The sequence below is a fragment of the Canis aureus genome, chromosome 31 (genome assembly GCF_053574225.1).
Source record: "Canis aureus isolate CA01 chromosome 31, VMU_Caureus_v.1.0, whole genome shotgun sequence".
NCBI lineage: Eukaryota > Metazoa > Chordata > Mammalia > Carnivora > Canidae > Canis > Canis aureus.
The window spans coordinates 23,831,740-23,859,702 of record NC_135641.1 but is presented as its reverse complement, the minus strand read 5'-3'; the positions used below and the strand labels follow the sequence as shown (position 1 = coordinate 23,859,702).

The 27,963-nt window shown below is 41.3% G+C and overlaps 1 protein-coding gene across 2 annotated transcripts in view; it reads right to left on the bottom strand.

Moving 5' to 3' along the window:
- FETUB (fetuin B) overlaps positions 1-17,718 on the bottom strand; it is a 30,852-nt gene extending 13,134 nt beyond the window's left edge. Inside the window, exon 1 of one of the 2 annotated variants that reach the window (XM_077880006.1) lies at positions 17,641-17,718. Coding sequence is in view for 1 of the 2 variants with exons in the window: in XM_077880005.1 (XP_077736131.1) it covers positions 174-395 (222 nt within the window). In the remaining variant the exon portion in view is untranslated. Of the gene's footprint in view, positions 1-173; positions 497-17,640 lie in introns of those variants that run through there. The other variant, XM_077880005.1, reaches the window with a different exon arrangement.
- Positions 17,719-27,963: the final 10,245 nt, after the last annotated feature.

The window sequence follows — 27,963 nt, the reverse complement described above, 5'->3', positions numbered from 1 at the left end:
GCACAAAAAACAGTAAAAACACATAGAACACACTGGCAGAGAATAGAGGAACGTTCTTAGCAGGGTTTCAGATTTGGAAAGCACCTGCCAACATGTGTCTTTGGGTTCCCATCCCCTGGTTGGCCTCCTCAACTTCAGCAAGCACCTGTCCTGGATAGGGGACCATTACTTGCCTGTCTGTGTTCACGGACATCGCTCACTCGGTTGAGGCTCAGTACATAGCCATCCTTTCGGTCTCTGTTAATGTCCTGCAGGGCAAAGCCTGCGACTTCCAGAATACCCGAGTTATTGCAGTCACGGGAGAGGACAGGTAAGGGGAGGACTGGCATGGGTACAGATGTAGCCCAGCAGCATGCCGCCAGCGTGCAGAGCACGAGGGATAGGAGCAGATCCATTCTGTGAGGAACAAGGCCCAGGATGGGTCAGGATGTAGAGCTACAAGGATGGGGCTGCTTAAAGCATTCTCTCTGTAAAGCCAGTTTGAGCAGTTTTGCAATCACAATCTAAACAGTAACCAGGATTTGAAATACAATGTCCCATTTTAGCTCCTTGAATTCTAAGTGTGGATTTCCCAAGGTCAGTACTTTGGATGGGATTTGCAAACGTTTCTAACCTTGGACCCCTGAGCGATCTTATATTCATGTGTCATGCAAACAAATTTGTTTCCTAACCTTTTCCTAAGAAACCATAATAAACACTGGGTCAAGGTTCCTAGCAGGTCATGACTGGATTCTGGTTCATGTCCAGGGCTCCACTTGAATCAGAATATGTGGGCTGTCACTTTCTCCCTTCTCCCCTGGCACCCGACCTCCAGTCGATGTCCTGGTCCACACAAATAGTTATTCCAGGCATGGAACCCCGGGTTCAGTCCCAATGGTGCTCAGTGAGTTCAGATTTCCTGCCTGACCTCCTGTGTTTACCATTCTTGTTAGATCAGGAAAACGGCTCTATCCCCACCCATATTACCTACATAAAGCACCAGTATCATGCCTAACACACTTTGGGATGTGGCTAGAAAGTGTTTATTTAGCCTTATTTAAGTTTCTTAAAACTAAGACATCATTTAAATAAAGAAAAAAAGAAAAAAAAAGAAGTGAATGGTACATCAATAGTTCTTGCATCATATTTCAAGTCTATCTCTCTTTCTTTGGATCTATATGGAAGCAAACTCATTAAACACTATGGTTAAGAAAGCTAATCACGCAGAATAGGAGAGAAAAAGGGTTTCTCAGACAAAAAAAAAAAAAGAAAAAACAAAACTGAAGGAGTTCGTGACCACTAAACCAGCCCTGAAAGAAATATTTTTTTAAATATTTTATTTTATTTTTTAAAGATTTTATTTATTCATGAGAGACACAGGCAGAGGGAGAAGCAGGCTCCATGCAGGGAGCCTGACGCGGGACTCGATCCCAGGACTCCAGGATCACACCCTGGGCCGAAAGCAGGCGCTAAACCACTGAGCCACCCAGGGATCCCCTGGAAGAAATATTAAAGGGGACCCTTTGAGTGGAAAGGAGAGCTTAAAAATGACAGTATTAAAGTAGGAAACACAAAAGCAATAAAATGAGTATTTCTGTAAAAAAAATCAAAGAACTCACACTACAAAAAGGATATAAAATATAATAATGTATGTCTAAAATTGAGGGGGAGAAAAGAATGGGTTTAAACTTGAACAACCATCAACTTAATATATACTACTATTTGCAGAAGAGATTATATACAAACGTAATGGTAACCACATATTAAAAACTACCAATAAACACGCAAAAATAGAGAGAATGAAATCCAAATACATCACTAAATAAAATCAGCAAGATGTGAGAGAAAGACAAGAAGGGATCAGTAAAAATCTTCAGAAACAACCACAAAACAAGGAATAAAATGGCAATAAATACATATCTATCAATAATAGTTTTAATGTAAATGTGTTAAATGCTCTAATCAAAAGAAATTGGATGACAGAATGGATTAAAAAAACAAGACCCATCTATATGCTGCCTAACAGACTCATTTTAGAACTAAAGACATGCAGGATGAAAGCGAGGGGATGAAGAAACATTTATCATGCAAATAGATGTCTGTCAAAAGAAAGCTGGGGTAGCAATACTGACATTAGATAAAATGGACCTTATTTCTTATTTTAAAAATTTTTATTTAAATTCAGTTAACATGTAATATATTATTGATTTCAGAGGTAGAGCTCAGTGATTCATCAGTCTTATATAATACCCAGTGCTCATTACATCAGGTGCCCTCCATAATGTCCATCACCCAGTTACCCCATCTGCCCCCAACCCCTCCCCTCCAACGACCCTCAGTTTGTTTCCTATGATTAAGAGTCTCTTATGGTTTGTCTCCCTCTCTGATTTTGTCTTGTTTTATTTTTTCCTCTCTTTCCCTATGATCCTCTGTTTTGTTTCTTAAATTCCACATATGAGTGAGATCATATGATAATTGTCTTTCTCTGACTTATTTCACTTAGCATAATATCCTCTGGTTCCATCTACTTTGTTGCAAATGGCAAGATTTCATTTTTTTGATAGCTGAATAGTAGTTCATTGTATATATATATATGTTACATCTTCCTTATCCATTCATCTGTTGATGGACATCTGGGCTCTTTCCATAGCTTGGCTATTGTGGACATTGCTGGTATCATATTGTCTTGATGATTACAGCTTTGTAATAGAGCTTGAAGTCTGGAATTATGATGTCACCAGTTTTGGTTTCCTTTTTCAATGATCCTTTAGCTATTTGGGGGTCTTTTCTGGTTCCATACAAACTTTAGGATTATTTGTTCCAACTCTGAAATAAGTTGATGGTATTTTGATAGGGATTGCATTGAATGTATAGATTGCTCTAGGTAGCATAGACGTTTTAACAATGTTTGTTCTTCCAATCCATGAGCATGGAATATTTTTCCATTTCTTTGTGTTTCCTCAATTTCTTTCATGAGTGTTCTTTAGCTTTCTGACTACAGATCCTTTACGTCTTTGGTTAGGCTTATTCCTAGGTATCTTATGGTTTTGGGTGGAATTATAAATGGGATCGAGTCCCTAATTTTTCTTTCTTCTGTCTCATTGTTAGTGTATAGAACTGCAACTGATTTCTGTGTATGGATTTTATATCCTGCCACTTTGCTGAATTCCTGTATGAGGTCTAGCAATTGTGGGGTCGAGTCTTTTGGGTTTTCCATATAGAGGATCATGTCATCTGCAAAGAGTGAGAGTTTGACTTCTTTGCCGACTGAATGCCTTTTGTTTCTTTTTGTTTTCTGATTGCTGAGGCTAGGACTTCTGGTACTAAGTTGAAAGCAGTGGTGATAGTGGACATCCCTGTGTTCCTGACCTGAGGGGAAAAGCTCTCAGTTTTTCCCCATTGAGAATGATATTTGCTATGGGCTTTTTCTAGAATGCTTCTATGATATCAGGATATGGTCCCTCTATCCTATACTGCGAAGAGTTTTAATCAAGAAAGTGTTAAATGCCTTTTCTGCATCTATTGAGAGGATCATATGGTTCTTGTCCTTTCTTTTATTAATGTAGTGTATCATGTTGATTGATTTGTAGATGTTGAACTACCCTTACAGCCCAGGAATAAATCCCACGTGGTCATGGTGAATAATGTTTTAGTGTACTGTTTGATCCTAATGGCTAGTCGTTAGGTGAGAATTTTGGCATCCATGTTCATCAGGGATATTGGTCCGTAATTTTCCTTTTTGGTGGTGTCTTTGTCTGGTTTTGGGATCAAGGTAATACTGGCCTCTTGGAGGGGTTTGGGAGTTTTCCTTCCATTCTATTTTTTGAAACAGCTTCAGAAGAATAAGTATTAATTCTTTAAATGTTCGATAGAATTCCCCTGTGAAGCTATCAGGCCTCAGACTCTTGTTTGTTGGGAGATTTTTAATTACTGCTTCAGTTTCCTTGCTGATTATGGGTCTGTTCAGATTTTCTATTTCTTCCTGCTTCAGTATTGGTAGTTTATACATCTTTAGGGATTTTTTCCAGATTGCCTAATTTGTTGGCATATAGTTGCTCATAATACGTTTTTATAATTGTATTTCTTTGGTGTTGGTTGTGATCTCTCCTCTTTCATTCATGATTTTATTTATTTGGGTCCTTTCTCTTTTCTTTTTGGTAAGTCCGGCTAGGGCTTTATCACTCTTAATTCTTTCAAAAAACCAGCTCTTAGTTTTGTTGATCTGTTCTTTTTTTAAAAAGTTTTATTTATTCATGAGAGACACAGAGACAAAGGCAGAGACACAGGCAGAGAGAGAAGCAGGTTCCCTGTGGGGAATCTGATGTGGGACTCAATCCCAGATGCCGGGATCAAGCCCTGAGCTGAAGGTAGATGCTCAACCACTGAGCCACCCAGGCATCACTTGCTGATCTGTTCTACTGTTCTTTTGGTTTCTATTTCACTGGTTTCTGGATTGGAAGAGAAAAATATTGTTAAAATTTCCATACCACTCACACCAATCTACACATTTAATGCAATCTCTGTTAAAATACCAACAACATTTTTCACAGAGCTAGAACAATCCTGAAATTTGTATGGAACCACAAAAGACTGAACAGTCAAAGCAATCTTGAAAAAGAAAAGTGAGGCTGGAGGCATCACAATTCTGGACTTCAAGTTCTATTACAAAGCTAAAACTGTAGCAATCAAAACAGTAGGATACTGGCACAAAAATAGACACAGATCAATGGAGCAGAATAGAAAACCTAGAAACAAACCCACAATTATATGGTCAATTAATCTTCAAAAAATCAGGAAAGAATATTTAATGAGAAAAGGACAACCTCTTCAACAAATGGTGTTGGGAAAACTGGACAACAATGTGCAAAAGAATGAAACTAGACAACTTTATTACATTACATGCAAACATAAATTCAAAATGGATGGAAGACCTAAATGTGACACCTGAAACCATAAAAATCCTAGAAGAGAGCAGAGGCAGTAACTTCTTTGACACCGGCCATAGCAACTTCTTTCTACATTTGTCTCCTGAGGCAAGGGAAACAAAAGCATAACTAAGCTATTGAACCTTCATCAAAATACAAAGCTTCTGCAGGGCAAAGGAAATAATCAACAAAACTAAAAGGCAACCTACAGTGTGGGGGGAGATATTTGCAATGACATAACAGTATCATTGGATAATGAAGGCTAAGTATCCAAAATAAAGAGCTTAAAAAACTCAACACCCAAAAAATAATCCAATTAAAAAGCAGGCAGAAGACACGAACAGACATTTCTCCAAAGAAGACACATGGAGGGCCAGCAGACTCATGAAAAGATGCTCAATATCACTTATCACCAGGGAAATGCAAATCAAAACTACAATGACACATCATCTCACATCTGTCAGAATGGCTAAAATCAATAACACAAGAAACAACAGGTGTTGGCGAGGCTGTGGAGCAAAAGGAACCCTCTTGCACTGTTGCTGGGAATGCAAACTTGTGCAGCCACTGTGGAAAGCAGTGTGGAGCTTCCTCAAAAAGTTAATAGTAGGGACGCCTGGGTGGCTCAGCGGTTGAGCATCTGCCTTTGGCCCATGGTGTGATCCTGGAGTTCCGGGATCAAGTCCCACAACAGGCTCCTGCGGGGAGTCTGCTTCTCCCTCTGCCTATGTCTCCTGCTTTCACTCTCTGTCTCTCATGAATAAATAAATAAAATATTAAAAAAAAAGTTAATAGTAGAAGTACCTTGTGACCCAGCAATCACACTACTGAAATACAAGAACACTAATTCAAAGAAATACATGCTCCACTGTGTTTATAGCAGCATTATTTACAGCCAGCCAAGATATAGAAGCAGCCTAAGTGTCCATGGACTACTGAATGGAAAAATATTATATGTGTGTGTGTGTGTATGTATATATATATATATATATATATATATATATATATATATATATATATAAAAGGAGGGGATCCCTGGGTGGCTCAGCGGTTTGGCGCCTGCCTTTGGCCCAGGGCACGATCCTGGAGTCCTGGGATCGAGTCCTGTGTCGGGCTCCCTGCATGGAGCTTGCTTCTCCCTCTGCCTGTGTCTCTGCCTCTCTCTCTGTCTATCATAAATAAATAAATAAATCTTAAAAAAAGGAAAAAGATTATATATATATATGCACACACAGTGGAATATTATTCAACCATAAAAAAGAATGAAATCTTGCCATTTGCAACATGGATGGAGGTATATAATATAATGCTAAGTGAAATAAGTCAGTCAGAGAAAGACAAATACCATATGATTTCATTCACATGTGGAACTTAAGAAACAAAGCAAACAAGCAATGGGGGAAAAAATAAGAGAAAGAGATCAACCAAGAAACAGACTCTTAATTACAGAGAACAAACTGGTGGTTCCCAGAGGGGATGTGGATCAGGGGATGGGTGAAATAGGTGACAAGGATTAAGGAGTGCACTTGTCCAGATGAGCACTAGGTGATGTATGGAATTATTGAATCACTATACTGTACACCTAAAACTAATATAACACTGTATGTCAACTAACTGGAATTAAAATAAAAACCAAATAAATGAAAAAAATAAACTTATGTGTACAAGCATAAAACAATAAAAAAGAGAAAGCTAGTGATTGATAGATGGGCTAGAAAGCCAGTAATACTCTGTTTCTTATTTTGTTTCTTGCAGCTTCTGCTTGGGGTTCAGGAAGTTCAGGAAGGTTCTACTGATTGAAACTGTACAAAACACAAATATCATTTTAAACTTTCCATTAGAAAAACCTACCATGCACATCAGAGGTAGTTTGCTCTAGGAGAAAATAGGAAAGACTGGAAGGAAGCTTCTAGATTAGGATTTCACAAGAAGCTATTCCGTAGTTCGCTAGTCCCCGTGAAATGTGTCCCCACCCCTGACCCTTGTCCTCAGTGTTCTGTGCTCAGACATCTTTAGGAACCGCTACATCCACAGCAGCTCAATCTTGTAGGGTCTCAACACACATTGAACTGTGAAAACCTCTCCAAAGTAGAAACGTATTTATACCACAATTTCCTATACTTACATGACTAGAAGAGAGGTATTTGTAGTCCTTAGTATTAAGTCACAAAAAAATACTTTTGGAATTGCTGTACGAGTGGTAAGGATAGCTATCTCTGAGGTTTTCTGATAAGAAACTGGTGAGAGGTGTGAAGATTTTGAGTGGAAGGGGAGATATATCAAATGGATTGATAGAATGTCCCTCTGACCTGAACCAAAATTCAGGATATGGTCAGTCATGGCTGATAACAGCAAACTAAATGTGAGCAAGGCATTTAACATGATCTAGGTTTAATTTCACACAAATCTTAAATATAATGATTTGTGTTGCTGGTTAAGAATATAAGGGAAGGGAGAAGAAATGTGTGGGAAATATCAGAAAGGGAGACAGAACGTAAAGACTGCTAACTCTGGGAAACGAACTAGGGGTGGTAGAAGGGGAGGAGGGCGGGGGGTGGGAGTGAATGGGTGACGGGCACTGGGGGTTATTCTGTATGTTAGTAAATTGAACACCAATAAAAAATAAATTAAAAAAAGATTATTGTAAAAATTAGCTATTGTGATAAAAATCTAAATGTTTATTTAAAAGTTGAGTAGAAAATAGTTTTTTTTTCTTATTTGATAACCATGCTCTTAGCTAAATCATGGCACTGTAGGTCACCTGGTGGTAGTGTACAGCCTCATTGAAAAGTGCCCCTAACAGAAATTGAGTGAATCTAACCAGCATGTTTCTCAGGTGAGACAACTGAGGATTAGGAAGGCGGAGTGCCGAAAGAAAAATCATAAACGAATTGGTGGTAGAACCAGTAAGAAACCTTCTAGTTTAGAATCCTTTTCATCATACCAAATATAGCAATAGTCTAATGTAACTCTTTTGATTATCAACTAAATAAATTTTTTAATTGGAGTTCAATTTGCCAACATATTGCATAACAATAACACCCAGTGCTCATCCCATCAAGTGCCCCCCTCAGTGCCCATCACCCAGTCACCCCAACCTCCTGCCCACCTCCCTTTCCACTACCCTTTGTTCATTTCCCAGAGTTATGGGAAACTCTCACTGTTTTGTCACCCTCACTGATATTTTCACTCATTTTCTCTCCTTTCCCCTTTTATCCCTTTCACTATTTTTTATATTCCCCAAGTGAATGAGACCAGATAAAGTCTGTCCTTCTCCAATTGCATAATACCCTCCAGTTCCATCCACGTTGAAGCAAATGGTGGATATTTGTCGTTTCTAATGGTTGAGGAATATTCCACTGTATACATAGACCACAGCTTCTTTATCCATTCATCTGTCGATGGACACCGAGGCTCCTTCCACAGTTTGGCTATTGTGGCCATTGCTGCTAGAAACATCGGGGTGCAGGTGTCCCGGCGTTTCACTGCATCTGTATCTTTGGGGTAAATCCCCAGCAATGCAATTGCTGGGTCGTAGGGCAGGTCTATTTTTAACTCTTTGAGGAACCTCCACACAGTTTTCCAGAGTGGCTGCACCAGTTCACATTCCCACCAACAGTGCAAGAGGGTTTCCCTTTCTCCACATCCTCTCCAACATTTGTGGTTTCCTGCCTTGTTAATTTTCCCCATTCTCACTGGTGTGAGGTGGTATCTCATTGTGGTGTTGATTTATATTTCCCTGATGGCAAGTGACGCGGAGCATTTTCTCATGTGCATGTTGGCCATGTCTATGTCATCCTCTGTGAGATTTCTGTTCATGTCTTTTGCCCATTTCATGATTGGATTGTTTGTTTCTTTGCTGTTGAGTTTAATAAGTTCTTGAAAAGCCAATTAACCACTATTAGCCTCAGTAGCCAAATCTATGAAATGGGCTAGACCCAGACTTGGCACACAGTGGTAGCTATTGCTGTCACTATAATCATGATAATTACTTGAAATTCCACAAACCCTTACTGAGCACCTCTATAATGCCAGGGACTGTGGTAGGCTTTCTGGAATCAAGGGTTAATCAGACTAATTAGATTAATAAAATACAGTCCCTAGCTGATTTCTGCAAGCAAGTAAAGTTTCTGAGGCTTGATTTACAAACCCAAATCTAAGGATCCCAGCTCCTTAGAGATGGGCATTGGGCATTGTTTTCAAATATGAGCAACACTAGGAAAATGGGCACGGAAGCCAGAAAATGGGCATGGAAACTAGATACTCAAGTTCTGGGGTCCAACAATGGTTTATGGTCAGCAAGTGAATATTCACAGGGCTTGAGCAATGTGTGGAAAGAGGTTGGGAAGGACTGAGGACGTAGGACAGGAGGAGGCAGTGTGTGGCCTGAGGAAGTGCAGCCCTGTGCACAGCTGAAGGCCGTTACTGCACCCGGAATGAAAGGCAGGGCTCTGCAAACCAGATTAAAATCTAATGACATACTGCCAGAGAGTAAAGCAGACTCTGACCCAGATGTCCTGGTTCGGACTTCAGCTGTGTGACCAAGACGGAGGGCACAGCTTCCTGAAGCCCGGTCTCCTCATCTGTGACATTGGGTTTGGAGCCACACGATCTCCTAGAGCCCTTCCAGCTGCGTGAAGGCCTCTCTGCCTTTCTCTTTACCCGACATCGTTCCATTTCCTCGGCATCTGGGTTTCAACCCTGTATCAAACAACCTGGGCCTGGCCTCCTTCTAGGTTGTGGAGTAGAGGAGGCCTGGGAGAGGCTGCAGGGAGGAGGCCAGTTTCTAGAAGCAGACAGACCTGGAAGTAGACAGATTCTGCTTCTGCTGTTTGCACGGCTGAGGGCCTGAGAGGCCGTGGGTGTGCCCCAGCATTTCCCTGCTTTCTCCATGAAAGAGCAGTGCACGCACACGCACACACACGTACACCAGCTTGGGGGAAGAGAGGAATGAATGTATTTCATCTCCTCAGGAGCCACACCCTTCTGTTTGGTCCCCATCACATGTGGGGACGATGTGTGTGTTACGTAGAAGTTTGGCTTCAGCATCAGAGTGAAGAGCGAGGCTGTGGAAACATTCAACCTGGGTTGGCATCTTGGCCTTGGCTTAGGGTAATCACCTAACCCGGTGCTTCCTCGAAGACACAACGCCACTCACATGCCTCCATTTTCTAGTAGCCACATTTAAAAAGTAAAAAGGAACAGATGCAATTTATCATAATATTTTGGTCAGCCCAATGTACTCAAAACACTATCATTTCAATCTGTGATTCATCTAGAAGCTGGGAATGGGCACATTTCCACTCTGTTTCACATTGCAGCAGACTTCGGTTAAGGTGCTCAACGGTCAGATGTGGCCGCTTGACTAGGCCGTTTGGGCTTCTCCCTGGCAAAGGAAGGTGGCAGGAGCACCCACCTCCTGAGGCCGTGGTCAGGACCGGATGCAGGGGCAGTGCTCGCAGGGTGCTTGGCACAGCCCTGGTGCATCGGAAGCACAGAGACAGTGTCTGCTGTTAGTGCTGTGCTGTTCCTTGTGGTTCTCACCTTGTCACAAATACTGCAGATCTTGTGCCACTCTGCTGGTCACCTTTTCCAGGTCCACTTGAATGCAGTCACCACCAAGTAGGTGGAGTTAGAAGAAACAGGTGAGCCAGGTTAGGAGAAACAAGGCTGGTTTTCCCTGAGCCAGAGGGGCTGGTCCCAGGCCTTCCCGTCTGCCCACCCCAACACAGGTGTGATTGGTGATTGTTCTAGAGTAGGAACTGGTCAGACAGGTGAGGCACTGTTGCTGCAAAGCTGGGAGAGGCGCAGTGCATGGGATTAGGTCTCTGGGGAGTTAGAGATGCAGGTACCAAATTTTGACCTGCGAGGGTAGGGTGCATACAGAGAGGAATTAGGTGGCACTTGCAGCTCCAAATGCCAGGCTGGCACAGCCCTGGTTGAAGAGAGCCTCTGTGGCTGCTTGGTCTCTTCTCTCTCTTCTCTTTCCTTCCTTGTATATTTTCTTCCTTCCACAAATACTGAATGAGCATTTATTTCATATGCTGCCAACGCCCAGCATTATAAATAATAAACAACTCTAAGGAGTTCCTAGTATGTGTCCAGCCCTGTGCTAAAGGCTGCGTGTTCCTTTTCTCATTTAAAGTCCACAACCAACCCAGGGCTGTAGGTGCTACTATTATCTTCATTGTCCAGACAAGGGAAACTGAGGAACAGAGAGGTGAAGTATGTTGCCTGAAGTCTTACAGCTGGGGTTTGCATCTAGCCTATATGGTGTCAGAAAGGAAGGCCCTCTTCAGTGGGTACTAGGAAAGCCACCAGAGGAGAAACTAGCTCTGCTGGGGAAGTCAACAAAGGCTCCTCGGAGGAGGTGACATTATGCCTGGAGCTTGAAGGATGAGTAAAAGTATTCCTGATAGGCAAGCCCAAGGAAGTGGGAGCAGGAATCAGTAAACATTTAAAAATGTGAATTACATAGTTTGTCTTCCATGTCCTTCAAGCTGTCTTCTCTATAAACTGAATGGTGTTTGTCCTACCCACTGGGTTCGGGTTACCTTTGACAGTCTATCTCCTAAAGTACCCTACATCTGGAGCCCTTTTCTCTCCCTTACTTTTATCAATCATATTTAGGCAATGTTTGAGAAAATTCAGAAGGTTTAGGGCATATTTTTCAGTGTCAAAAATTCTTAGGGCAAAACTCCCTGACAGTGTCACGAGTGGGATTTCTTCTAAGAACCCCTATGGTGTCGTAGCCAAGAGAACAGACTCTGGGCTCGAACAAGCCTGGGTCGGAATTCCAGCTCTACCATTCATCAGTTGTGTGACCAAAGATGGGTCCTCACCCTCTCTGAATCTTAGCTTCCTCATTGATAAACTGAGGCTGCAATTAATCCACGGTTGGATGTGAGGGTCAGGTGGGTTCCCACACACAAATAAAGGGCCTGGCACACAGCTTTCCCTCAATACCTCACCAAAGAGATTCTAAAGGGTAAGAAGCCACCCTAAGGAAGAGGGATTAGAATCTCCAAACCCACATCTCCTACTCACCGTTGTGAATGAGGTTGGAGGGAGAAGTGCTGGTCTATGGAGAGATGTCAAGCCTGTGTCAGCTGTGCAGGTCACACATTCAGGCTTTCCTAAGGACACAGAGTCACTGAGCCCTGGGGGGCTGACTCACGGTGACCCTATACACAAGCAAATGATGTATAACCTGGAATCCTGCTGGTTAATTTACACTGGAGCGGGATGCCAGCATCTCCCCAGCAGGCTGGACAAATACAAATACAAGTTCTTCCCCTCTGAGCACCCTTTTATATCCTGCAAACAGACTGTATTGTCACTTTAGAATGCCAGGCAACAATGCACTTGGCTGAGCTGCAGCCTTCACTAGCTAGTTTCCACTGGTTTCCAAATTAGAGCTGGTGGCAGAAGGCTAATCTTTCATTAGGTGCAGTTTCTTTCTGAGGATCCGCCCAGCACCTTGCTCAGACCCGGGACTTCCCAAGTTACCTCACTCACACCTGTACAAGCCAACTTGGAGGGTGCTGCTCTGCAAATAGCTCCATTGGCCCAGAAGCGCTGGTGCTTGTGGCCATCACTCCCAGGGGATGGCTCTATTGCAGTATTCCACGCTCACCCAGGCTGCCCACACACTGACCAAAGAAGGGAAGGGTAAGTACACTACTGAGTGCCTACTGCATGCCAGCACTGCCAAGTGGAAGGTCTTACACTCAGGCCTCAGACTTTGTTGGAAGGTGTTTTCACCCCTATCTGATGACTATGTCATCCCAAAGCATGTGCCCTTTCCAATACCCCATGTGTGCTAACTTCTGGCAGATTCACAGAACTTGACTGCAGGACACATTCTCATGGAGGGCTGGCATCTCTGGCACATTTTCTTTTAGTGGAAGCCCAGCTATGATTCAGTTACTCCTCTTCTGGATTTGGCTTGATTGTTGGAGGTTAAGGAGATACTGATGAAGAAATAAAAGGAGATGGCCTTGAGGGTGGGCCAGATGGGTGATGGTGGTCAAAGGGTACAAACTTGCAGCTGTAAGATGAGTAAAGTCTGAGGATCTAATGTACAGCATGGTGACTACAGCCAACAATACTGAATTGTATACTTCCAAATAAAGAGGGTAGATCTAGAATGTTCTCACCAACACAATGCCTGCCTCCCCAAAAGGAAATAAATGGTAAGTATGTGAGGTGATGAGTGTGTTAACTAACCTTATTGTGGTAATTATTTCTAAATATATATGAGTATCAAGTCATCACACTGTACACCTTAAACTTACATAATGTTACATGTATATTTCCATAAAGCTGGAAAGAAAAGAGATATGGGACAGCCAAGGCTGAATGGAGCAAGGAGGAGGCATGTTCAAAGGGGAATCTCTCACTAAATCCTATTGAAAGGAGACATAATATATATATATATATATATAAGAAAGGAGACATAATTGGTAATAATTAAAAGAGAATTTTAAATATAAATAAGAGGCAAATAAATTACTCAAAATTGCCAGTACTATTTTCTAAATCATCCTTCTTATAGAATTTTGACTTTTGGAATCATGTTAATGTTATAATTATTCAGAACAATAAAATTAATTCAATAAAGCTGGGGAAAGAAAATGAAAATTGATTACAGAAACAAATGAGCCTGTGTTTCTAAATGAATATCAGACACAGTGAAAGGGGGAAAAGTGGGCTAATCCAAGTAATTTTTGAATACAATTTTTTGATTGTATAGCCTCAGTCTAAAGAAAAAAGAAACACAAACAAATGTTGAACTCTACCTACTAGGTTTGTTTTTTTGTAGTGGAATGGATGCAGCAGTCCTGAAACTATTTTTGTGTTGCAATATTGAACAAATGATACTGTTGTATTGTCCTTTGGGAACCAGGGTTCTCACCAAGGAGGAGAATGGGAACAGGGAAAGACAAGGAAAATTCTGACTTTGGATTGGTGTTTGAGGGAGCAATATGAATTTGTAATTTTACATAGATGGCAGGAATGAGAGTGGGGCCACGTGAAATGACTATTCTTTCCAACTTCGTCCACTGTGGAGGCTTAGAGGCCAGAGAACTCTTAGCTCATCTAGCACCCAGGTCTCACTTTCTAGGTAGTATTCCCTCCTACAAGCAGCCAGAGCTCCTGGAAGAAATGGTTGATCCCAAGGATAGGGAAGTACAACATGACCTTGTGCCACTCAAAGAATGATGAGCGGCTGCCAAAAAAAGCCATTTGGAAATCTGGCACAACCTGGGCATTACAACAAATAATGAGAGTAGTGAATTACCATCTGTTGAATAAAATAGAGATCCCATACTAGTACTAACTAAAGAAGGAAAAAGGCAAAACTTTTCACACAATAAAATGCCAATGACTAAGAATATAGATGAAACAATAGAAAACCAACCTTGTAACCATTGTTGTAATAATGAACTGAGGCAAGAATCATCAATGTATATTAACTAGTGAGTGAAAATTTTATATGGAATAAGTTATCTGTATACTCTTAAAGTATCTCTCTACAGACTACTTAATAATTAACTGTAACTAATTAACATAAGCCACTTATTAATTATAAGGGGGAAATTATATAGCAGAGAAACCTGGAAGACATCACCTTAACTAAGGGATTAGAATTGACATCCCCAATAATGGGACAAACAGATACCAAGTGTTTCCATGATGTGATACACTTAGGACACAATGTCCCTTCTGTGGTATTCCTGGGGGAAGGCGGAAAACATGAACTAAATCTATCATGAGCAAAGATTAGACAAACCCAAATTAGAAGGGCATTCTATAGAACAACTAACTTAATACTCTTCCAAAATGGAGATTTGTGAAAGACAAAGAAAGCCTCAAGAACTGTTCTAAAGAACATTAAAAAGAACTTATAACTGGAGTGCCTGTCTGGCTCAGTTGGTGGAGCATGAAACTCTTGATCTTAGGGTCATGAGTTCAAGCCCCATGTTAGGCATAGAGGTTACTTAATAAAAAATTTTAAAAATAGTAATAAAAAGAATTTATAATGAAATGCAATGTGTGATTCCAATGTGACTCTGGACTGGATCATGGAATAAGGAGGAAAGATTGCTTTATAGAACTCCATTGAGACAGCAAATTTTTCATATGAAATGTAAATTATATCATAACACATGAGTTAAGTTTTCTGAATTTGAGAACTACAATGTGCTTATGTGAGAAACTGTGTTTGTTCTTATGAAACAGACATGAGGTTTTAAAATTGTGTGTGTGTGTGTGTGTGTGTGTAGGCAAGGAGGGAGAAAGAGAAATCAGAAAATATCAAAGTAACAAAATATCGATAGTTGGTGAATCTGGACAAAGGGCATATGGTTCTTTGTAACTCTTCTGCAGTTTTGAAGATAACCAAAATAAAAAATTAGGAATACTTTAAAGATTAAAATGTGCTAGTTACATAAATACCAAGTATTGATTAAGAAGCAGGAAGTTAAAAAAAAAGAAGCAGGAAATTATTAATGTCATTATTTACCATAAATCCCCAAATGCTATGGACTGAAGGTGTATGTCCTTCAAAATCCATATCCTGAGACCATAATCCTTGATGTGTTGATATTTGGAGACAGGAACTGTGGAGGTGATTGGGTTTGGATGACATCATTGGGTAGAGCCCTCAAGATGGGATTGGTGCCCTTCTAAAGGATTAAGAGACTAGAGCTCTCTCACTCTCTCAGTTATGGGAGGATGCAACATAGAGGTGACTGTCTACAAGCCAAGGAGAGTCCTCATCAAGAATCCAACTATGCATTAAGGAGGACAGCGATGTGATTAGCACTGGGTGTTATACGCAACTGATGAATTATTGAACACTACATATGAAACCAATGATGGAATATGTTGGCTAATTGAATTTAAATAAAAAAAAAGAATCCAACCATATTGGCACACTGATCTTGGACCTGTAGCATGTAGGACTGTAAGAAATGAATTCCCACTGTTTAAGACAGTGAGTCTATGATATTTGTTCTAGCAACCCTAGTTGACTAAGCACTAAATAGCAGGAAACCCAAGTGGTCTTCCAAAGGGAAGATATAGTCTTATCCCTTGAGACAAAATTTCCAACAGCATTACACATGGCTTCCCAAAGTGCCCAATTCCCACTCCCACCAGCACTGCATGTGTTCATGCATCTACGTTTCTACAAAGAGACTCACTGAACAGAGGATCCCACACCATCCCTGGAGCCCTGGATCAGGAAGCCCTGAGCCTCCTTCCTTACCACTACATCTGATCTTCTCTGCCTAATGCTCTTTAGATACTGATACCATCAAGGAGGAAACGTTTCAACAGTTTGCACCCAGGACTGAGTCACTGATCTCATTAGTTTGTGCATTCATTCAGCACTCGGGCCCTGGGAAGGGCCTCGGCAAGCAGCCGATGGGGAACAAGAGAGAAGGGCCAGAAAAGGCTGCAGAGTTGAGATCTGGAGAGAACATGGGGAAGGAGTACCATGGAAGAGATGTACCAGAGCGGGAATAGCTCAGTGGGAAAGACAGGAAAGCAATGAGGAGCTGAATTTTGGAATAAGTATTGGGTTAAATATTGCAGCAGGATATCCAGGTGATGTTTACCAGACAGCAGCTGCTCGGTGTTTGCAGATCGAGTGGGAGGGCTGAAAGATAACCCCTTGGAGTTAATAGTAGAAGCCACAAGGATCGATAAGGCTACCAGGGCAGAGTTTAGGGCAAGAGTCAAGGACAAAATTTTTGTACTACCCTTGTCTGGATTTTCCAGACTGGATGTCAGAGTTCTATACATTTCTGTAATTTTCTAAGGAAAAAGACTCATTCTTTTGTAAGATGTACGTGTCCTTTACAATATGCTATTCCATCATATCTATATCTATCACCATCATCATCATCATTATTATTATTATTATTATCTATCTATCAATCATCTATCATCTATCTCCCAGGACCAGTAAGCCCAAGAGACCCAGGGCTTTGTCATATTATAACTAGTATGTTTTATGGCAGTGCACAGGGAATAACATTAAAGCAATGAAGCTGCCTTTGGTTTTATTCAGTCCATGTCATTACAAATGACTTTCTCTAGACACCTCCCACACTAATCACCTTGAGGAAACTATCCACATGGGGAGTCAGGCCTGTGGGAAGTGTTCAGGGAACTGGGGATTTTCCGGTGTGGTTTGAAGGGCCTTAGAAGATGGTCATTCATGCTTCACTCCTCAAACTCCTCCTGCAGACCTCTAAGTACCACTACTAAGTTGCAGGGGTGGTTGAGATGTGAATAAGACAGAGGCCTGACTCTCTTAAACAGAAAGGTATTTGTAGGGAGAAAAGATGGTACCTTGTTATATGTGTGTGTGAGTGTGTGTGTGTGTGACCAATCTGGTCACATTTTCATCAACTGATCAATAATACATAACCTCGTTTTATGTTTCTATTCAAAGATATATTTAATCTACACCATTAGTTCTTTAACACTGTACTCACTGACACTGTAACTCACGTCCGAATGGCACGTCTCTAAACACACACATTTTCAGCCTTCTTGTTCTTAGAAACACTACACAGCACTTTGGCACAGTGCTTGGCAGGGGGGCATTTCAAGCAGCAAAATCAACAACAAGCACAAAACCGTGAAAAATGTGGCACTAAACAGATGGTGAAAAGTACACTTGCTTATAGCATGAGAGTTGAACCAAGGAGCAGGTCACCTGGTTTGACTTCAGCTAGGAACTCAGGCTGCCTCAGGGGACTCAACACGTTGGCCATGTGCACACGTCTAGGAATGACTGCAAAAATAATAAGGATATGGATTTGGGGGTTACAAAGGAGTATGAGCAAGTAGGTGAACTCACAAATACAAAATCCTCAGCTAATGAAGACTCCCTCTCTCACTCTCACTCTGTCTCTGTCTCTCTCTCTCTCTCTCACACACACACACACACACACACACTGACACAATGTTATGGGAGCACAGAGGAGAGAAGGCAGTAAACCCTGTCTGCACTGCTTTGGAGGCAGGAGGAGGGTTATGTCCTCCAGGATGGAACACGTCAGTTATGCCTGTTGCTGGTAATTAGCCTGTACTTGCTGAACTGAGCAGTTCCTGTTGGTGCTGGAAGAGTAAGGGGGTGGAGGGAGAGAGTGGAGAAGTGTGAAGAGAGATGAGAATACAAGGGTGGGCTAGCAGAGGAGGGAAGACTGAAAACTCCGACCCTGGATCTGGAGACAGTGGGTGAACTTTCTGCATTTCCTGCCCCTTTCCCACTGCCCCAGTATCTTCCAGTTAGGAAGTGAACAGAGGGGGCACCTGGGTGGCTCAGTGGTTGAGTGTCTGCCTTTGGCTCAAGTTGTGATCCCAGGGTCCTGGGATAGAGTCACGTATGGGGCTCCCCGCAGGGACCCTGCTTCTCCCTCTGCCTGTGTCTCTGCCTCTCTCTGTGTGTCTCTCATGAATAAATAAATAAAATCTTGTTTTTTAAAAAAGGAAGTGAACAGACAAAAGTTCTGAAATCATTTTCTTTTCTCTGAGTTATGAGCGTTACCTTGCCACTGTTTAGTGTTCAAAAACTTTGTTAAATTTCCTTCACCTTCAAAATGCAGTCATGAAGTCTTGGGAGATTCTGAGCAGTGCCATTGGTGGTACTGGATGTGAGTTCCTGGGATCCAGGTCCTCAAAGCATTCAGAGAAAATGAGGCTGTTAGATATTCCTGGGTAGAGACAATAGTCTGCAGCACTCAGAGTTTATTTCTGGGAAATAAATAAATAAATGATAAATCAGCTTTGAGGAGTGTCTCTTTGAAGATTTGGTCTTGCATGCCCTGAGCCAGGCCAAAGGATGTGTTGCTGGGCTCGGCAGAGACTTCATGGGACCATTAGAGGAAAAAGATGTGTCGGCCCTTCGCTACTTGTTGGCAAAAGTGTTAACTTGTCCTTCACATTTTCTAGAACACTTGGAAGTTGTCACAATCAGAGATTCTTAAAAAGAAAAAGGAAGGGTGGAGGGAGGAAGAAAGAGTATGAGGTTCTATAGGGGAAGATGCTCAAAAGCTTGAGAAATTGTCCCTGTAACTTTTTAAAGAACCAGTTTTCTCATCTTGAAAATAAGAATAGGAGGAGCATTTGGGTGGCTCAGTTGATTAAATGTCGAACTCTGGGCTTCAGCTCAGGCCATGATATCAGGGTCATGAGATGGAGCCCTGAGTTGGGCTCTATGCTTAGAGGGGAGTCTACTTTCTCTCTCTCTCTCTCTCTCTCTCTCTCTCTCTCTCTCTTTCTTTCTCTCCCCGCCAGCCCCTGCTCCTTCTGCCCTTTCCCCACTTGGGGAGCATGCGCACGCTCTCTCTAATAAATTAATAAATCTTAGGAAAAAGAAGAAAATAAGAATTGGAAAATCTCCCTCTGAGATTTGGTGAAACTAGGGTCTTTGAGACCCTGGAAATGTTTGCTCCTGTTCTCCTTCCTGCAAGAAGATGCCTTTCCTACATGTTGTGTGATACACATTTTATCACAGTATAGAAGTGTCCTTAGAGATCAAGCAAGCCATCCTTCACTTTCTTCAAATGATCTACCACAATCCTGAGAACTTAGGTGACTTTCCCAAGACCATGCATCCAGCCAGCGATTGAACCCCAAACCCTCCACACCAGTGCTTTCCTCAGTGAGTGGGTAGTGTTTGTTGTTCTCCTTTATCACGGATCTGGCTGGGTAAATACTCAGATAGATAGACAAATAATAATACATTAACTACAGGGAAAAACCAATATACACCCCCATAGCTTTGAACCAACTTCTACTACTGCAAGGGTCCCTGGCCTCTGTAGGCTTACATCAGAGGACAATGACCTCAGGAGCTAATTTGTTTCTACCCTTCTCAGTGCGGGCACTGGCCTCAGGGCCTCTGCTGTGCTGGCGAGTAAGTAGAAAGGCCCAAGACTTCTAGTTGGATAGGCCTGTTGAATGCAATCTGTCACTAGCTGTGTGATTTCAGGCACAGGAGAATTTATTTTCTCCAACACTCAGTTCTCTTCAATAAAAATGGGGACAATATGTATGTTTTCTAGGACTAAATGAGATCATGCATGTGATGCATGTTCTGTCGATTTTAAGTCTTAGTACTTGGTAATATTTTCCTCCACCTCCTTCTTTTTCTTTTTGACTCAAAAGCATTTATGCCTATTAACAGTGTTGGGTGAAGGGCTTAGAGAACTCACTGCGGGTTAAACTTTTTTCTCATTTAAAGAATATGATGAAAGCAATTCATGTGCATTATAGAAAAATAAAAAAGACAGAAAGTGAAAAAGATGACAATATGCCACTGCATGTTAATAGTTGATAGATATCTTTCTAGACTTTCTTCTATGCACATATACATGTTATATACAGATAACATAATGCTGAGTTGCTATATTGTAACTTGTTTTTAAAGTCCAATAATAAAAAGAAATAAAGTCCAATAATAGATTTTGAACATCTTAACATATAAATAAACCTGCTTGCATGTCTTAATTTTTAGATGCTACACAGTAGTCCATTGACAGGGGATTCAGTTATCCAAACCAATTCTCTGTGACAGACATGCAGGGTGTTTCCAATTATATGTTATGAACATGCTACAATTAACATTCTTGTGGGTAATTCCCGTTCACACCTTTAATTATTTTCTTGGTACAAATGCCTAGAAATGGAATTACTGGATTAAGGCATTTCCTAATGTGAAAGGGTTTTAAGAACTTGGTTCTCATAAAACTCATCCAAGGTAGCAGTGATGAAAGACCCTAGCTTCTTCAGATACCTAGGTCACCAAAGTCAGAGGCAAAAGAATGGACTTGTGTGTCATCCATCCTAATGGGATCCAGCTCAAGCTTGTGGGTTCCACCTGCTTCCCATCCCCTTACTTCACAATTGAACTTCTATTCTTAAACACCTGCCCCATGGACTTGAGGCTCCAGTAGTGGATATGAACACTGTTTTAGAGGGACTGTTTATTCAGCTCCCACAATAAGGAGGGGGGCATAAGCCAGTTACCTGTAATACCTCGTACTTGTTCTGCTTTTCTGGTTGAGCCCTGACTGATACAGTCATGAACAAAAGAGACCTATTGGAAGTGATGCTGCTGCAGAGACAGAAGTGACGGTGCATACAGAGAAAGGGATGGATCTGAGATATATTAAAGATGTAGCAAGTCAAAACTTGGTGACCCATCAAATATAGCCGTGAGGAGGAGGGAGGGGTCAAGAATGAGCTCAGAGGTTTCAGGTAAGCTGACTGGGTGGAGAGATTTTGGAAGCAGGGGCAGGGGTGGTAGGGAGAGCTGGAAACATATGTTTGAGACTGTTAATCAGAAAATCTTGACAAATCTCTTAAGTGATTTGTAATAAGTGTTGGATACATGGACCTGCAGCTTGTGGGGGATGAGCAGGACCATCATCAGTACCACACAGAGCTAAAACCATAGGAGTGAATGAGCTCCCTCTGGGAAGGCAGGTAAGGTAATAAGAATTTAGGTGGAACTCTGGAAAGAATTTAGATTAAGGGAGAAGCAGCGCTAAAAAAAAATATCTGAGATTCAGAGGCTGCAGAGGAAAAAGCCAGACTCCATGGACAAAGGAGGATTGAATTCAGTAAAGAAAGGGGGTCAGGGGTCAGATGCCATTAAGAGCTTAAACCAAAAAAAGGGGGGCTAAATATGGGTCCACTGGATTAATCACCTGGGGAGGGCCCTGGTTACTATCGTTGTTAGCAGCTTCAGTGAGGCCCTGGGTGGGGTGGAAGCCAAATTACAGTAAAAAAAAAAGTAGATGGGAGCTCACGAAGTTGAGTCAGGACCACTGTCTTTAAAGGATTGGCTGTAAGTAGGAAGAAAGCAACACATGAGTAAGAGGAATACCAGATTGAGGAAGGACCTTTTTAGGAACAGAAAAGATTTGAGTATGTTTGCTGAGAATATAGGCCCAATTGATGGGGGGAGATTAGAAAGAGAACAGAAGGGGAAAATGATGGAAGAAGACCACTCAGTCAATTGACGTCATGGGTCAACTTGTCAGGAGGAACATTCAAAATGAGAAGAGTCGAGAGGAAAAGCCCAGGGACGCTTTGGAGATGGCTGGAGGAGAAAGAGAACGAGCTCCAAAGGGCAGGTGGACCACAGCCTCACAGAAAGAGTAAATCATGTAAGAAGGAAAAACAAACCAGAGCATCAGTGGTTTTGGCAAATAGGGAGGTTACTGGCAACCTTTTCCCAGAGTAATTTCATCATATTGGTGTGAACCTCAGCCAAAGTATAGTGGATTGAGATGTGATAGAAATATAATAAATTGCCTTCTATTTTTTAAGGCAGACATAAATTAGCACTTTGTGGGCATGATGGCCAAAGTTCAGTAAGTGGGCATTCTCGTGTCATGGCAGTGCAGTCTGGTAAAATGTTTGGAAAACAATTGGACACTAAATGTCCATAACCATAAAGTATTAATATTTTGGAGTATTCTATTTCTAAGACTCTACCCTTAGAAGGTATTTGTAAATATTGAAAAATCTTATGCCTAATAATATTTACTGTCAGGCCACTTACAATTGCAAAAAGGTAGGAACCACCTAAATGTCTGATAAGAGAGAAGAGTTAAGTAAACTATGGTGTGTTCATTGGCTGAAGTCCTGACTAGCTATTACAAAATACATTTGTGAGCTCTATAACATAGAAAGATGTTTATGTTATAATGTTAAATTACAAAGCTGGATAGACTACTGAAACTACAGGGTAGTTGCATGGTATTTGTAAAGCATCTCTATGGCAGGAGTACAAGAAAATGTTACTAATGCCCATATCAAAGATACAGAACTATACATAGGAGATCTCTATTTTTATTCTTTCAGTTTTCAGTATGTTCCAAATTTTCCTTAGTGAACATTAAAAAAATTTTAAGTATGCATTTTTTTTAAAGGAGGTTTGGTGGTAAAGGGAAGGGGAGGATAGGGGAGTGGCTTGAGGGAGGGAAGTGGGTTTTAGGATGGGGATTAGCTGAAAGCAGTTGTGGTCTGGGGAAAGGATGAGGCTGATTTAGGAGAGAAAAGATGCCAGGAAGGACACACTAAGCAGGGACAGTATGGGGGAGGTGGTGGTCGGGTTGGGAGAGTAGCTTGAGAGAAGGCGAAAAGGCTTTTGTCTTATGCAAGAGAGGAGGTAAGAATGGGCAACTCTGGAGAAGTACTGGAGGGAAGTGGCAGGATTTTTCACTGGGGAACATTTATTTTATTTGGAAACTAGGAATCTCAATCTGTTCAGGGTCACGCTGTGGGAGGGAAGTAGTGTCATTTACCATGTACCATCTCAACAAAGATTTTATTTGAGCCTTTCTAAGGACAAGGCAATGTTCTATGCAGGCTGACGAATAAGTGAATTAAAATGAACTAGACAATTGGAGACATGCAAAGAAATAGCCACAAAATAGACTAGAAAGGGCTCTGTGCCAGAAAATAGTCCAGAAAAGGGTGGGGTTTTTCAGCTGGGGCTTAGGGAAGGCTTTGTGAAGAAGAAGGTATTTGAGATAGGTCTTGGAATAGCACTTAGACATATGGTTTGGGGGCGTTGGGAGGAGACAGGGAGTAGCATGAGGTGATACAGGAACGAGAAATTCCAGGGTCTGTTCAGATGAGATCTAGTAGATGAATTTGGTTAGAACGTAATATATACAGGGAATAGGATATAGAAGGGGAGGGAGCTGATTTTGTAAGGACTTGAATGCCCAGGTAAGGAATCTAGACTTTAGTCCATGCATTAGCGGTTTCTAAATTTTTTAATCATGCATCCTATTAGTAATAAAATGTTAGAATACGCATCCCTGATATATGTATGACTATTTGTTATATGTTTTTATGTCAATAATTAATATATTAAATATTAGCAAAGCTTAATTTCTTTCTTTGTAAGTAAAAAACAAAAAGAGATTCCTTTAAGAGAATAAGGAAGCAATCACATACTGGGAGAAAATATTTGCAAAAGATAAATCTAATAAAGGACTTTATCCAAAACATTCAAAGAACCCTTAAAACTCAACAGTAGGGATGCCTGGGTGGCTCAGTGGTTGAGCATCTGCCTTCGGCTCAGGGTGTGGCCCCGGGGTCCTGCGATCGAGTCCCCACATCAGGTTCCTCACGGGGAGCCTGCATCTCCCTTTGCCTATGTCTCTGCCTCTCTCTGTGTGTCTCTCATGAATAAATAAATAAAATCTTAAAAAAAAACCTCAACAGTAAAATAAACAACCTGATTTAAAAATGGCAGGGGCGACTGGGTGGCTCAGTCAGTTGAGAGTCAGACTCTTGATTTTGGCCCAGTTCATGATCTCAGGGTTGTGAGATTGAGCCCCTCAGTGAGCCCTGTCAAGTTCCATCCCAGCAGGGAGTCTGCTTCTCTCCCTTTTGCTCTCCCACTCCTGCTGGGTGTGTCCACACACACACACACTGTCTCTCTCAAGTAAACAAATAAATCATTTAAAAAATATAAACAAAAAAATAAAAATAAAAAAAGGCAAAAGGCCTGAGCCTCAACAAAGAAGATATACAGATGGCAAATAAGCATATAAAACGATGCTTTCCATCATATGTCATCAGGGAATGCAAACTAAAACAATGGTGAGATACCAGGAAAAAAAAAAGATGAGATACCACTATACACCTTCTAGAATGCCAAAATCCAAAGTACTGGCAACACCAAATACTGGTGAGGGTTTGCAGCAACAGGAATGCTCATCATTGCTGGTGGGAATGCAAAATGGTACAGCCACTTTGGAAGACACTTTGGTGGTTTCTTACAAAACTAAACATACTCTTACCATAAAAACTATCCAGCAGCTAGGTTCTTTGCTATTTACCCAAATGAAACAAAAACTTATGTCCACATGAGACCCTGCACATGGATGTTTACAGCAGCTTTATTCATAATTTCCAACACTTGGAAGCAACCAAGATGTCCTTCCAAAGGGGAATGGACAGATAAACTGGTCCATCCAGACAATAGAATATTACTCAGAGCTAAAAGGAAATGAGCTATCAAGCCGTGGAAACACATGAAGAAATTGTCCATGCACGTTGTTTTGTTTTGTTTTTAATTTTTTATTTATTTATGATAGTCACACAGAGAGAGAGAGAGAGGCAGAGACACAGGCAGAGGGAGAAGCAGGCTCCATGCACCGGGAGCCCGACGTGGGATTCGATCCCGGGTCTCCAGGATCGCGCCCTGGGCCAAAGGCAGGCACCAAACCGCTGCGCCACCCAGGGATCCCATCCATGCACGTTGTTAAGTGAAAAAAGCCAATGTGAAAGGGCTACATACTGTATGCTTCCAACTATATGACATTCCAGAAAAAGGGAAACTGTGGAGACAGTAAAAAGATCAGTGGTTGTGGAGGGATGGAGGGGAGAGAGGACTTTCAGGGCAGTGAAATGTATGTACGATACTCTAATGGTAGATACATGTCATTATGCACATGCCCTAACCTATGGAATGTGTGACGCCAAGAGTAAATCCTAATAGGAACTGTGGACTTGGGGTGAAAATCATGTGTCGACGTAGGTTCATCGATTACAGCAAATGTAACACTGTAGTCAGGGATGCTGATAGTGGGGAAGGCTGTGCCCATGTGGGGACAGAGGCATATGGGTATTCTCTGTACCTTTTACTTAGGTTTTCTTGTGTCCCTAAAACTACTCTAAAAATTAAATCTGTTTAAAAGGAAAAGTCACTGTCATATGACCTAATGTATACAGCCAATAAATACGGTAAAAAAAAAAATTAGAGAAATAGATTTCTGATACTAACTCCCCCACACAACCCAGCAACTTATCTTGTGCATTCTCAGGGGATTTGCACCTTCTGTTCTGGAGCCTGTGTGACGTATGAATCCTCCTTTTGCAGGAGCTGGGCTGTAATCTTGTCTTTGTGCATGTGTCCCTGTCAGCCCACTATGAGACCGCTGGAAGGAGGCGGGCTGGAGCTGGCAAGATCCCTTAGGAGGTCAATCTTTTTTTACTTCCTCATTGAGTTCTTCTAGGCAATGGCTCAAGAGGAGGTGAAGTCGATGAAAAGGAATATAATGGAGGAAACAATAGAGGTGATGAACACATTGTTGCCCATTCCAGTTATAGCAGAGCTTGTCTCAGTGAGGACCAAAGGCCACAGAGTCCTGTATGGACTTTGGGTAAGGTGAGACTGGGGGAAAGGATGGCAGTGACCTAGTGAGGGAGAGGCCTCGTTTCCTCCAGAGATTGCTGCTGTTTCTTGTATCATCCCGTTGCCTGCCCTTGAATCACCAAACTACTGCTTGCTCATTCCCGGCACTAATCCTCGCAGGCCCCGCGTGCCCCCAACAGAACCCCTTTGGCTGTCTGTCCTCTCTCAGCAGTGTCATCGTCTCTGTGCTCTCGTGTCCTCTCTTGCAAACATACATACCATCAAGTATCCCTGTTTTGCCCAAATCTTTCTTTCCACTGTGCCTTCTGAAAGACCCTTCCCTTAGTAAATAAACCTCCATATGTTACCAGCCTCGTCATTTCCCAGGTTCAACCCAAGGAACAGCTGCTCCATAAAAACTGTGGAATAGCTGCTTACATCTGGTTAACATTGGCACCGTCTCCATTTCCCAGTGCTATTCCTGGGAGGGTTAGGCCGCGGTGCTTGCATAAAACCTGTTTCTTTGAGAGTCATGCCACATGGTTTTCGTGCCTGAGTGCGTGCACATATGAATGAATATGCCTACATACAAAATTAGAATCATATGATTGTAAAACCCGCCTTGTCATTTCAAAATATATGATGAATATTTTCCTACGTGAATTGTTACATTTTTGTAATATGATTTTAAATTTCTGTGTAGTAGTCCATCCATGAAATGGATGTAACAAAATTTAGTCAGTCATCGTTACAGAAAATCTATGTTGTTTACAATTTTTGCTCTTTCAGATAATGCTGTGATAAACATTTTATGTGTTTTATGTGAACATTTTAAGCTCTGGAAGGCCACGAGAAAAGGGTTAGAGTCACTACCTACTGAATGGAGATTTTGTGTTCTCTCTCTATATATATACATATATTTATATATCATATAAATATATAAATATTTTGTATATATATTTATTATACATACATATACAAATTCTAGTAAGTCAGCATTGTATTTCACATATTCCTGGTGGTGCATGGGGGTTTGGGTTTGGGGACCCGGGTAGGGGGTAGGGAAAGAGCCAGAAGCAGGAGGAGCAGTATACTCTAGTACCAGCAATATTTTATGAAAGGAATTAACTGGGAAACAGTGCTAAGAGTGCTATATTATATAGGTTACATAATCTTGCTTTAAATCTTAAAGACTAAAAAAATAGAATTTACCTTGTGATGAATGAAATTTTAATTTTTGGGTGACTGGGCATTATGGACCAAAATGGGGAAGATGCCAGGGATGGGAGTCAGTTTGCAAGAGAAGCAGCTGAGGATTGCACATAGAAAATAGTTATATTTTACAATAGTTAAATTGCATGATTTTGAATCATGCAAATTTTAAATAGTGGGTTAGTAAAATAGCAAAAAAGTCTCACCTTACATACAAAATTGAAAACAACTTGAATTCTCCAAATTTTAAAAATTAGCCAAAGATGGAATATGTTTTAAGTAAGTACATGGTAAGCCTTGCTTATGGCATTGCCATATGACTGTTCCATGAAAGAGAAATACCCAGCACCCTTTGTCAGTAGCATGGAACCACATTTTTTTCATAAGCAGCAAAATTTTCATGAGTGAAAATTGATGACTACTATTCAGTTAGTCTGTTTGATGTTATTATAGTTTGCAAATATTAGTATCATCCTAACGTTCACCAAATATTGTTAATTGGTGACGGTGGTACAAGTACTGGAAAATACATCTGAAATGAAATAACCTTGGAACATGAGATAGATGTGATTAAAAAGCCACTAAGAAGGCAAGTAAATGAGATACATGCAATGCTATTAATTTAGGAGAGAACAGTCTGAAAAATGTTAAAGAGGA